This window comes from Bos indicus, chromosome 12 (assembly GCF_029378745.1).
Source record: "Bos indicus isolate NIAB-ARS_2022 breed Sahiwal x Tharparkar chromosome 12, NIAB-ARS_B.indTharparkar_mat_pri_1.0, whole genome shotgun sequence".
Classification (NCBI taxonomy): domain Eukaryota; kingdom Metazoa; phylum Chordata; class Mammalia; order Artiodactyla; family Bovidae; genus Bos; species Bos indicus.
Genome location: NC_091771.1, coordinates 24524930 through 24538751, shown reverse-complemented (window position 1 = coordinate 24538751; position 13822 = coordinate 24524930). Strand labels below are relative to the sequence as shown.

General features: G+C 36.5%; 1 protein-coding gene and 1 pseudogene across 12 annotated transcripts in view; one reads left to right on the top strand and one right to left on the bottom strand.

Annotated features, from left to right (window-relative positions):
* SUPT20H (SPT20 homolog, SAGA complex component) overlaps positions 1-13822 on the bottom strand; it is a 39494-nt gene that overhangs the window by 2641 nt on the left and 23031 nt on the right. For 7 of the 12 annotated variants that reach the window (XM_070800174.1, XM_019971378.2, XM_070800176.1 and 4 more), the window contains 8 exons: positions 13674-13791; positions 12974-13076; positions 12644-12802; positions 10632-10938; positions 10013-10167; positions 7248-7303; positions 5193-5330; positions 61-166 (listed from right to left, as the gene is read on the bottom strand). In XM_070800174.1, the coding sequence (XP_070656275.1) occupies positions 61-166; positions 5193-5330; positions 7248-7303; positions 10013-10167; positions 10632-10938; positions 12644-12802; positions 12974-13076; positions 13674-13791 (1142 nt within the window). The remainder of the gene's footprint in view (positions 1-60; positions 167-5192; positions 5331-7247; positions 7304-10012; positions 10168-10631; positions 10939-12643; positions 12803-12973; positions 13077-13673; positions 13792-13822) is intronic. The other 5 variants (XM_019971383.2, XM_019971384.2, XM_019971385.2 and 2 more) reach the window with 2 other exon arrangements.
* On the top strand, positions 7598-9173 carry LOC139186173 (protein SPO16 homolog pseudogene; annotated as a pseudogene).

The following is a 13822-nucleotide window of genomic DNA, read 5'->3' as shown; positions in this document are numbered from 1 at the left end:
GTGAGATCCCAAGAGATACTTTTAATAAATTCAACATTACTTAGTTATGAAGATACCAACCAGCTGCCTGTGAATGCATAAAACTTCCTACTCCGGCAAGGTTAATAACTGCAGCGTGCTGAGCAGATAAGGCTTGTTCTTGACTTGTCAAACTTTGTTCAGAACCCTGAATTAAGAAAAAAAAATATATGACATGTACAAAAAGAAAAAAACCAATTTTGGGTTAGTGGGAAGGACTGGTATTTTTTCCCGTATTAAAAATCAACATTAGACTCAGTCTTATAAAAACAGTAACAAGGAAAAGCCTTCAAAGGTATTTAGAATTAGCAAGAATAAACAGTATTTCAAAAGCAAGAAACCTAATTTTCAGAATTGATTCTGTATTGGTTAAAAGGCAGAGGAACCAGAGATCAAATTGCCAACATCTGCTGGATCATCGAAAAAGCAAGAGAGCTCCAGAAAAACATCTATTTCTGCCTTACTGACTATGCCAAAGCCTTTGACTATGTGGATCACAATAAACTGTGGCAAATTCTGAAAGAGACGGGAGTACCAGACCACCTGACCTGCCTCTTGAGAAACCTGTATGCAGGTTAGAAAGCAACAGTTAGAACTGGACATGGAACAACAGACTGGTTCCAAATAGGAAAAGGAGTACGTCAAGGCTGCATATTGTCACCCTGCTTATTTAACTTACATACAGAGTACATCATGAGAAACGCTGGACTGGAAGAAGCACAAGCTGGAATCAAGATTGCCGGCAGAAATATCAATAACCTCAGATATGCAGATGATAGCACCCTTATGGCAGAAAGTGAAGAGGAACTAAAAAGCCTCTTGATGAAAGTGAAAGAGGAGAGTGAAAAAGTTGGTTTAAAGCTCAACATTCAGAAAACAAAGATCATGGCACCTGGTCCCATTACTTCATGGGAAATAGATGGAGAAACAGTGGAAACAGTGCCAGACTTGGGGCTCCAAAATCACTGCAGATGGTGACTGCAGCCATGAAATTAAAAGACACATACTCCTTGGAAGGAAAGTTATGACCAACCTAGACAGCATACTAAAAAGTGGATATTACTTGGCCAACAAAGGTCCGTCTAGTCAAGGCTATGGTTTTTCCTGGGGTCATGTATGGATGTGAGAGTTGGACTGTGAAGAAAGCTGAGCACTGAAGAATTGATGCTTTTGAACTGTGGTGTTGGAGAAGACTCTTGAGAGTCCCTTGGACTGCAAGGGGATCCAACCAGTCCATTCTGAAGGAGATCAGCCCTGGGTGTTCCTTGGAAGGACTGATGCTAAAGCTGAAACTCCAATACATTGGCTACCTCAAGCAAAGAGTTGACTCATTGGAAAAGACTCTGATGCTGGGAGGGATTGGGGGCAGGAAGAGAAGGGGACGACTGAGGATGAGATGGCTGGATGGCATCACTGACTCAATGGACATAAGTCTGAGTGAACTCCGGGAGTTGGTGATGGACAGGGAGGCCTAGAGTGCTGCAATTCATGGGGTCGCAAAGAATCAGACATGACTGAGCGACTGAACTGAACTGGTTATTTGATGCTGTATTAATAATTACTAAGGCATCTAGAAAGCTTCATCAGAACTATCTTTTTTTGAGGTATAGCTGATTTGCAATACTGTGTTAGTTTCAGGTGTACAGCAAAGTAACTCAGTGGCTGCACCAATTTACATTCCCACCAACAGTGCACAAAGGCTCCCTTTTCTCCACAGCCTCTCCAGCATTATTTGTAGACTTTTTGATGATGAACATTCTGACCGATGTAAAGTGATACCTCATTGTGGTTTTGATTTGCATTTCTCTAATCATTAGCAATGTTAAGAGCATCTTTTCATCTGCCTGTTGGTCACCTGTACATCTTTGTTGTACATATGTCTATTTAGGTCTGCCCATTTTTTGATAGGGCTGCTTGTTTTTTTGATACTGCTTCTATAAAGCTTCATCAAAACATTTTTTAAAAAGCTTAAAACACTCTTTGAACACAATACTAGTTTCTAGTGAGCAAATTAGATCAAGAAAAGGAAACAGACAGACAGATAATAAAGGGAAAAAAACCCATTCTTATTTGCAAATGGCAAGACTATTACTGAAAGAAAAAAATCCCTAAGCAATCTACAGAAAAAACAGAATAAGTGAGGTCAGTAAGATCACAGAACACAAGGTCAACACCAATTGTGCATACTAGTGATAAACATGTAGAAAATGAAAAACAGTACCATTAACAATCCCCGCCTCCCCCCCGCCACCCGCCAAATGGATAAAGCACAAAAACAAAACTTAGGTGTAAGTCTATAATACACATACAGGACTTGCATGCTGAAAACTAGCTGATTTTAGCCTAGAGACATACCATATTCATGGACTAGAAAACTCACATAAACATGGTAAACCTCTCCCAAGATGACCTATAGGTTTAAACTCAATTCCTTTAAAAATCCCAGCAAGGTTTTTTGGAGATATAGACAAGGTGATTCCAAAATTTACAAGGAAAAGCAAAGGATCTAGAATAGCTAAACAATTTTGAAAAAGAAGAACACAAGAGGATTTTCCCTTTGATTTTAAGATTTACTATGACCTCTGACAAAGGTGCAAAAGTAATTCAACTGAGAAGGATGGCTTTTATAACAAATGGCGCTGGAGCAAATGGCCAACAGTTTTCCCCCATAAATGAACCCGGACCAATGTCTCACACCTTATACGAAATTAACTGAAAATGGATCATAGATTTAAAATGGATTCTTTTGGGCAGAGAAGCCAGAGAGGAGTTCTTAACACTTCACACCTAAAGCAAAATTCACTAAAAAAAAAAAAAAGTAACTCAGACTTCCATCAAAAGTGGAAGCAACCCAAATGTCCATCAATGGATTAATGGATAAACAATGTGATATATAAATCAAATACTACTCAGTCTTAGAAGGGAAATTCTGACACACACTACAACATGGATGAACCTTTTGGATATTATGCTAAATGAAATAGGTCAGTCACAAACAGACAAATACTGTAAAATTTCACGTATGAGGTGCCTGGAGTAGTCAAACCCATAGAAACAAAAAGTAGGCTAGGAGGAGGGGGAAATAGGGAATTCCTTAATGGGTATACCATTTTAGTTTTGCAAGATGAGAGAGTTCTGAAGATTAGTTGCACAACGGTAAGAATATATCTAACACTACCAAAGCGCACACTTAGAAATGGGTAGGATGGTGAATTTTGTATTACAGGTATTTTACCACAATTTTGTAAAGAAAAGTACAAATCAAGAATTTTTTATCGAGCTAAGTAATCCTTCATGTGTTAATAAAACGAGGTTTTGTTTGTTTTTTTTTTTTTTTCTTCTTTTGACTTAGTTCTCTTTTTTTTTAAAGAATCTTTTATTTTGTATTGGGGCACAGCCAATGAACAATGCTGTGGCAGTTTCAAGTGAACAGCAATGGGACTCAGCCATACATATACATGTGTCCAAAAAATAAATAGTTTTAAGTACACCATTCTTGAGAAGTCTAATAGGGGATGAGCATTATCCAACCAAGACTTGACTGGGCAATCTTTGGCAGAAGGACTGATGGTGAACATTTCATATGTTTAATAGTGAGCTAACCTGACCTGCCTGTTGAGAAACCTGTATGCAGGTCAGGAAGCAACAGTTAGAACTGGACATGGAACAATAGACTGGTTCCAAATAGGAAAAGGAGTACATCAAGGCTATATATTGTCACCCTGCTTATTTAACTTATATACAGAGTACATCATGAGAAATGCTGGGCTGCACGAAGCACAAGCTGGAATCAAGATTGCCGGGAGAAATATCAATAACCTCAGATATGCAGATGACACCACCCTTATGGCAGAAAGCAAAGAACTAAAGAGCCTCTTGATGAAAGTGAAAGAGGAGAGTGAAAAAGTTGGCTTAAAGGTCAACATTCAGAAAACGAAGATCATGGCATCCAGTCCCATCACTTCATGGCAAATAGATGGGGAAACAGTGGCTGACTTTATTTCTCTGGGCTCCAAAATCACTGCAGATGGTGACTGCAGCCATGAAATTAAAAGACGCTAGCTCCTTGGAAGGAAAGTTATGACCAACCTAGACAGCATATTAAAAAATGGAGATATTACTTGGCCAACAAAGGTCCGTCTAGTCAAGGCTATGGTTTTTCCAATGGTCATGTATGGATATAAGAGTTGGAGTGTGAAGAAAGCTGAGAGTCGAAGAATTGATGCTTTTGAACTGTAGTGTTGGAGAAGACTCCTGAGAGTCCCTTGGACTGCAAGGAGATCCAACCAGTCCATCCTAAAGGAGATCAGTCCTGGGTGTTCATTGGAGGGACTGATGTTGAAGCTGAAACTCCAATACTTTGGCCACCTCATGCGGAGAGCTGACTCATTTGAAAAGACCCTGACGCTGGGAAAGATTAAGGGCAGGAGAAGAAGGGGACAACAGAGGATGAGATGGCTGGATGGCATCACCGACACAATGGACATGGGTTTGGATGGACTCCAGCAGTTGGTGATAGACAGGGAGGCCTGGCATGCTGCAGTTCATGGGGTTGCAAAAAGTCAGACATGACTGAGCGCCTGAACTGAACTGAAAGGAAATGCTGCAGGTGGGACTCAGGAATCAGTATTTTTTTAGCTTCCCAGATGACTCCAAAGTGCAGCAAATGTTCAGAAAACCCTGAACATTTTAAAAGTAAAGTTCCTTTTACTACTTTACTGCAGTTCTTATTCAATTTCTCTTTGGCAATATACAGAGTGTTCGTTTTTGTCTATTTTCTGTTTTAAGCTTCACAATAAAAAGAATTTCTCTATTCTAACAGAAACAAAATACTATAAACAGAAAGATGACAATGGGGTGGAAAATACATGGCCTATCATAGAGGCAGAAAGACCTGGATGTGAACCCTGACTCTGACGCTGTGTTGTTGTGAGCGCGCTGGTCACTTGAGTCTACTGCAGACTATGCAAGATGGAAGTGACATCATCTGTTCAGTGTGCCTGTTGTGAGAGTTAGAAATAGGCCTTGATAACTGATAGCTACTGCTGTTAATAAAGAAAGGAAAGCATATGAAAAGTTTGTTCAAACAGTCTAAAAACACTTGAAATAGGCCTGAAACATACCAAAAAAAGATATAATTCTATGATATCATATGGAAGGTAGAAAGGACATACCTGCTCCCCAGGTTGTTGAGGACTAGAAGTTGTGGGTTGCTGGGGCTGCTGAGGCTGCTGTGGTGTAAACTGGGAGAGCTGCTGCTGCTGCTGCTGCTGTTGCTGCAGAGTGTTAAAAATGAGCGAGCCGCCTGGAAGCTATTAAGAATTTGAGCAAGAAATAATTAGGCAATTTTGGATTATTTAAATTTCCTTATTCTACAAATGTTTCTGGGGCATTCCCTACCCGTCAGGTAGTCTTCCAGGGATGAGGAAAACGAAGTCAACAAAACTGAAAACAAAACAAACTCCCTGCTCTTTAAAAAAAAAAAAAAAAAGGGACAATCTCTTTAAATACAATTTTCAAGTGCTATTACTCTGGCTCTCAAATACATTAGTAATCTCAAACATAAATCTTTCTACTTCAAGTTAATACTTAGCTGTCTAAATAAACATACTGCTTTGGCTTAACTGTTTATACATCAACACAAAACAGCACTAAATGCATTTGCAAGTATAAAAAAAAGCTAGTGATAATGAGGGATATATGTTAAAAAAGCTCATTTCCCTAAATTTGGTCTAGCTTTGCCCAAATCCAGAGGTGCATGGGTTTTTATATAACATAGCCAGGAAGTCCAAAGCTGAAAAGAAAATGCATTAGATGCCCATATTTAGTTTGGAGACATTACAAACTCTGTCATTATGAATCTAAATTAATAATAAAAAAATGTTTTTACAAGAAGCATCCAGAAAATTCCATATTAAACACGAAAACTATGCATTCCAAATGCATCAGAAAACAAATGTTTTTCCATTTTATTCTATAGAGGTTTAAGTTAAAAGCACTTTGAAGTTTTGGGGCAAAGTCCAAGCAAATACCTGGTGAGAAACTCTTAGATCTGTACAGTCAAAAAAGAGGTGTCTAGCGTCAAAAGCTCTACACCCAGCAGAGCTCATTGTTAAGTAAATCTGGACAAAGCACAGGTCAAGTGTTTCCTTCTCAATTAGTTAGATAATAAAAATGTAGCAGAATATAATTTGTAAGGAGGTTTTTGCCCTTATTATCAGTGCTATTAAGGAATGCCACTACTCTTAACACTGAGCTTGATCCCTACAGAAATCCCTACAGCAAAACGCAGGAAAGCAGGCTAAACAAGCTATCCCAATGTGTCCATATTATAAGTGGATTATTCTGCGATGCGTATGTAAATACTGACACTGTCTGCATGCTGTACAGGAAGTAAGTTAGGTTTTAGTTCTAAATGTATTTCCTGATTTATTATTTCTGAATATCAGGTTGGATGGATGTGATTATTATTTTCCAATAATCCCTAGCTCTGCCATTCTGTGTCTCCAAATCTTTATTTTCATGTCTACCTTTTCTAACAATTCTCTGTAGACAATCTCATCCATTTCCAACCTACTAGGCTTAACACTGAGTGCGATCCTTAAAGGACCAAGCACAGCCCAGAATACTCTAAATTCACAACATGTACTAAATATTCTCTACCTACATTTTCTCTTTATATGTTAATACTGAGAAAATGTATAAGAAAAGTCTCATCACTCGACACAAACTGTAACCTAATGGACATTTACTGCATGACTATTTAATAGCGATTGAACAGTCACCTGCCTGGCACTGTGCTGTTAAGTCATATTCTCCTCAGGAAAAGAACACACATACCTTCTCTAAAAAGCTTCTATTCATGTATAAAATCTATTGTAAGCAAACAGCAATACTTATGTATGTACATAAAAAATCTGTTACAGAACAATTAATTTCTAAGTGTATTTGCTGCTACTACTGTAGGCAAGTTATTCTTCTTGGCAGCTGTGAACTCTCCCCTCTGGAAATAGTTCTTAATTTGGCAGGGCTGTCAGAGCCAACAGAAGTGTGGTACATGGGTACCAATTTTTTCCTGCTTATCCACTTAATCATACTTTTAGATGATTCTCAACAACCTCAGAACTTCAAATGCTAAAATGTGCAAACATACATGGTTAAAAAATAAAAAGCACTATAAGAAACTTAAAAAAACAAACAAACTATCAAAAGCAGTGTTTCAGGTTTACCTGGAGTAGATTTAAGGGCCTGAGACTTGAAGTATTTTTTAAACCAAATGGAACACCTATTAAATAAAACTCATGGTTAAAACAGGAAATTAAAACTTTATTATATTTGGAGGTACTTTATACTTTAGCATATAAAAATACAACATTTTAAGTACTCTCTGCACAGGCATGCGTATTTTCTATACTTTAAAATTTTCTTAAAACCAGCCCTCCAATTTCATCACTATTTGTTGATAACGAGATCTTATTCAAAGATGTGAAGCACCAGATATACCTTGTATTCTGTATTTCAGAAACTGAGACTTCTTTATAACTACTTAAACTACTGGTTGGAAAAGTAATCTAGCAGCATGCAGATACCACAGGTATGATAAGACTGTCACTACTGTGCAAACACATTTCACATATTGGTATCTACTTATATTTCTCAGTGCCAAACAGTATGTGGGAACAATCCTGTCTCTGAGAACCAGTGTGCTTTGTGCTATTTCTTAAAGTGCAAATGCTAATATTAATAATGCTGAAGAACACCAAATTTTGTGTGTAAGGATCAAGCTGAAAGTCAGTAAACAATGCTTTGTTAATTCTGAACTTATTCCCCCAAATTTGTGACACAACACAGACCAAATCCTAAAGCAGGCGTTGCCAAACTTGTCCAGTAGGCTTTGTGGGCCACAGAGACTCTGTCCCTTATTGTTCCTCGTATCTTTAAGAAAACAAACCTTAAAAAATGTAAAACTATTCTTAGCTTGAACTGTGTGTTACAGTTTGCTGATGGCAGTCTTCAAGTATGTATATATCTTCCTCACTAAATATACCAATTTGAACTCTAGTTTAAAAGGTAACTAGTCCTCTAAGCAGGTAATTATATTTAAAAAAGATATAGGGTAGATAACGCACAAAAGACAGTATGAAAGGCTTGTCTGAAAAATGGAAAAAAAATGTGACAATATGGATAGCCTCTCCAGGAATTCTCATTAAAAAAAAAAAAAAAAAAAAGATAACTCCCTTTAAGGGTGGATGACATCTGGGTAATGCTTTATAGCTTATTAAAGGCATTTCCATATCACTTCATTTATTTTCTTGCAAGTAACAACTTAAGTTAGCTACTTCTACTCTGGCTTTAGAACAGATGAAACTGAGGTTTAGGGGGAACTATTAAGTGACTTCTTCCAGGCCCTACAGTAAGCATTTGGAGCTACCAGTAATTAGAAGAATTATATGTAAATGTAATATCCCAAATTCAACACTGATTCCATTTTCCAGGGCTCCTACCACTAAAGCATACTTATACACAGTAAAATAAGAATATCAGCTAGAATCAGAAAATCACTGCAATATATTGTTGGCACCACCAGAAGCTGATTTGATCCAAAGAGATGGCTGAAAGTTGATGGAAAAGGAAAAATAAAATGGACAACCACCATTATTATTAGCTCATCTCTTAAGAGTTATGAAGTTGCAGCTGCTCTAGAAAATCGAAGCCACAAGGTTCAGTATTCAGATTCAGCGGAAAATGGATCAATTATATTTTCTCTTTCTGGAGTTGCATTTTTATTGATGGATGCTAGAGAATGCTTTATGTCTGCTAAAGAAACATTTCTAGCCAAAATTGAGAAGTTTATTAACATCTACCAAAATAGTTTTTTGGTTCTGTCTGCTGCCCTGCATGGACCTGAAGAATGGAAACTGATGTTCAGGATTCAGCAGAGATTCCTGGGTAGTAACTTATGGATACTTCCAGTACACAACACAGTAAATACGATTAACCTTATGTGCACCATAGCTAAGATCACCTCCAAATCATACATAGATAGCATCTGCTACAGAATGATAACAACTAAAGCTTACATCATTGAGCAAAGTCCTGTGTGGAAAACACTTCAAAAGATAAAACTGAGTAGTGATACATTTAACCCAAATTAGATTATCAACTATAAATGTTTAATTTAAACATATTTAAATTATATTCTTTGGGTTCTCTTTCTCCTACTCATAGAAAGTTTCTCATAACTTATAGTCAGTTCTTCTTACTATGCTGAGTTTGTTTTTCTGTTCATCTTTTTTTTCTGAGTAAGAAATGAGACTGTTCTAGGATACATTCTCTTAAAGAACTTTAAAAGTAGCACAAGTTGTTACAACATTTTCCCAGTACATGTAATTACATTACTACAACCACCACAATGAACTACTACTAATGATGGGGACAGCAGTCATTTTTGAATGTTTATCACGTCTCAGGCATAAACACCTCATCTGTATTTATCCATGTAATCTTCACAACTGTGAGGTAAAGTGTTATTATTATTCTTATTTATGAGGAAAATGAGGCCCAAAGGTAACTTTGCTATGATTATGCAGTTATGGTAGGTTGCACAAGAAGGATTCAATCCAGGCAGTCCGGCTTCAGAACTGAGGCTTTAAAATGTCACGCTATGTTGCTTTTCTTGCTTACATGTTTTCAAAATATGTTTCTTTTACCTGGAGCAGGACTACACTGGTAACCATTAGTTTCTTTTATAATAATGTTTGGAAGTCAAAGATAAAATCTGCAGAGACTTACAGGCTTACCAAGTTTCTTCAGAGAATTTGATAGCCAGATGGTTTTTAATTCAAGTATCAGAATTTTAAAAGCTTTTGATAGGAAATATATTCAACATAATATTTCATTTAAAAAGGATATTAAATGTTTATCACTTAAATGACATTTTAACATAAGCATGGAGTGTAATTTTGTTAGAGATTATTATTTCCAATATTCTGACCTGCTTGAGAGGCTGTCTGCATTGCACCCGGCAATGCGTTTGGTAGCAGACCTCCTGAGGGTAGAAGGCCACTCAGGTTTACTCCTGCAGGAGTTATGGCACCAGTGTTACAGCCCAGCATAGGGTTTGAACCACTCATCAAAGCTTGAGCTCCACTGCAGGAGAATAAGACAAAGCATTAGGCTAGTGCTGTAAAGGAAAAATCCACTACATAAATCCTTGGATTAAAAAACAAACTGCTCCACAAACACAGATACTTCGTCTTACATATCAACAGCGAGGTTGGCAAAAATTAAGTACTATGTGTCTACTAAGGTTTAAAATATTATCTGGTAGAGTAACATACTCATCAATGGATTAAAAGATGGTAACACAGGATAAACAGGAAAAATCTAAGCTGCTGTCAACGTGAAATCAGTAGTACCACCTTAGTGCCTATAATGGATGTATTACTACCTAAAATTCAAACATACTTGTTGAGATAAATACTAGTTACGCAGAAACCTTTTTTTTTCAGTTTCAACAATATACAAATTGTTTTTAATTTCACAAATAATTTCTTTAGATTGGTGAGATTATCTTAAAAAAAAAAAAAATCAGGGCTTCGATGCAAACTTACCAAACAGAGCCCACTACATTGATGAAGTTAAGTCCAGCAGAGTTTGCCATGACCTGGGTGGCTGTGGTTCCTGTAGTTATAGATGTTACCATGGTGGAAAGAGGAATGGTCGTTACAGGCATTGCCTGGCTCAGAGACTTTTGCTGCTGAGCAAACTGAGTTAACAAAGTGGGCTGAGGGGTGAAGCCTGAATCTTGGGGAGTAGGGGTAGCTGAAGGGGTAATAGGAGTTGAGCTCTGAGCATCAGGAGGGTGTGGGGTCGATGAAGGGGTTGGTGTAGGAGTAGATGGCTTAGGAGTTCCAGATCCTGCTCATTGAGAAAAATAAAAATTGCTAGTTTGTTATAAATGGCCAGTCCTTTTTCAAATAAGGTTAATGGAATCTTATTTAGCACTGACAGTCTGTTCCAGTTTTTTTTTTTTAAAAGCAGTTAACTGCAAGTGTTAATTTCTACACATGATACTGAGTGTTGCTACACTCAATTACAATTAAGGATGCAGTATATCACCTACAAATGCCATCAGAGATGCTATTACAGTAACAGTAAAAATATACATTCGTATTCTATCACAAAACCCATTTAAAAGTTAGTTTCCTACCATGCTATCTTTGGCCTAAAAACTTTAAAAGGAATTCAAATTAATTTTTGTTATTTATGATTTCACTAATTTAGGACATCACTTAGAAATATTGCTTATTTTCTGTTAACAGTCTGAGATAAAACTCTGAACATATTTAATAAATCACATACAGTTAACTATTGTATTTGGCACCTAAATATACATATTTAATTCCTAACACATCAAGTTTACCCTGACAGACAAATTTTACAAAACACAGTAATAAAGCAAGTATTTGATAGATAATACTGCATCTTTAACAGTAACTGTGTACTTCGGTTTAAATGTAGAATGTATAGAAAATCTGTTGTGAATGAAGTATGCACAGTTTATCAACTTTAAAAAAAATAAAAAATAAAAAAATAAAAAAAACAAAACCAGAAAAATAAAACCAAAAGCTCTTGAGGTGTTTTCTTTTTTAGCTTTCATGTCCTGCAGAAAGAAAGGAAAGAAATGTGAATGTCCAGAAGCTGTCACTCAACCCTTACTTAAAGTAACAACTGTGTGCAGTAGATTAACATAATAATCCATACCCACAACATAAAAAGTGTGAATAAGACTTTCAGGAAATTTATAAATTTTTTCTTTGTGCAAAACAAGAAGGCAGAAAAATTACACCTTTTGAGCTATCAAGATGAAGATGTTTACATCTAATGCAAAGACCACCCTGTCACTGTGCAGTGTACTAAAACTTTCAGCACATATTCGTCATTTATTAAAAAATCTAAAAAACTGGAATGCTTTTTTTATTTGCAAGTTGGTACCTAAATATCTCAGATATTTGTTAATTTGAAGAAATTCAAACTAATGCTAAAATTCTTGAGCAATTATTCTTGATGTTTAAAAAAAAGTATTCAGTAGTAAAAATTACATTTTATTATCTTCAGAATGCTTTATGATCATCCCACATTTTAGTAACTGACAGCAATTAATGAGAGTGTACGGGTATTATTAAAAAAACTAGCTTTCAGTCTACTTCTTACATTTACGAAGACAGGACTGCAGCAACAACTCACATGACATTTTTTTCCATATCAGCTGCATAGTTTACATAAAATGTAAAATGTCCTAAGGTACACTGCTACAAAAAATAATTTGGAATCTTACTGCTACATTTAGCTATCAGATTATTTTTTTCAGGAGATGTGTAGGTTGCAAGTCTATAAGAAAGGTATACACAAGCTGCATACATAAATACAGAAAAACAAATACAATTACAATAAACACATAATACATACAGTCAACAAGAGATCTGCCTGAAGCTTCTTAAAACTTGAACATTTTGGGTAGACAGTACATTCAGATTTCACTATTTCACTGGAAGAACTATCTTAAGAAACACTAATGCAAAAGCTTATGAAGAGTTAATGAAGCATTTAAGTTACAACTTACTTTGTGATGAACTGGCAGGTGACAGGGCAGCTGGAGAAAGCATGCTAACTTGATTAAGATCCACGGATGACTTCCGAGAAAGACTTGGTGGCTTAGAAGCAGGAGGAGGAGTTGGAGATTTAAGAAAGCTGCTGGCCTGTTGTGGTGTAAAATAGTTACCTAGGGAAAAAAATATAGAAGTTATTTGCTAGGTTTACAATTTAGGATTTGATGAATTCTGCTATTTCTTAGATTTATAATTAAAAATTCTGAGCAAATCAAAATATGAATAAATGGATTATGATCATCTGTTTCTTACTCTAGATTATAGAAAATTAAGGAATGCAATACCTGAGGAACTATTTCCTGAGGTTGAGGGAAGTTTGATGGGTGGAGGTCGATGTTTCACTCCCTTTCCCAGTACTGAAGACTGAACTGACACGGTCTCAGGCTGCTGAGAGACAATGATATTAAGCATACTCATTAAAATGATGTCAACTCAGAAATTCACAAATTCAAAACACTGTAACTTATGGATGAAAACACAGTTTAAAAAGATTAGGTATTACACATATTTCAAAAGACTGCACCTTTACAAAGGGAGAAATATTTCTGAGTAAAAAGGTGAAGAGTTTGAAGGAGAAGAGCAGAGTAAGATGACAGCAAAGCTTCACCCTTAAATCTTCCCCAGAAAAATGACAGCTGTAGAAGCCAGGCAGGTGATCAGTATACACAGATGTTCATTACGCTTTTTGTTTTATATCTCTGTGTACATTTGAAAATTTCCATTATATAAAGTTAAATCATGAAAAGAAAATTAAAGTTAAAAGTAAATACAAAACTAAACAATGGACATGAGTTTGAACACATTCCAGGAAATGGTAAAGGATAGGGAAGCCTGGTGTGCTGCAGTTCATGGGGTTGTAGTTAGATATGACTTAGCGACTGGATGGCAACAATCCCTCAAAAACTAGTCCTTAATATTTCTCAGATTCCTTGAGAACAATCAGGCAGGAAAAAGTAATAGCACAAAAAAGTTAACCAAACGCACTTCTGTTTCTTTCCCTGGAGAAAGCTGACTCAAGCTGGCTGAGCCACTGGAGCTATGCGACATCTTCACTGGACATTTGGCTTCATTCTGGACCAATTCCTGGTACTGATTGACTACTCTGAAATATTAGGGGGAAAACAAGCAATGAT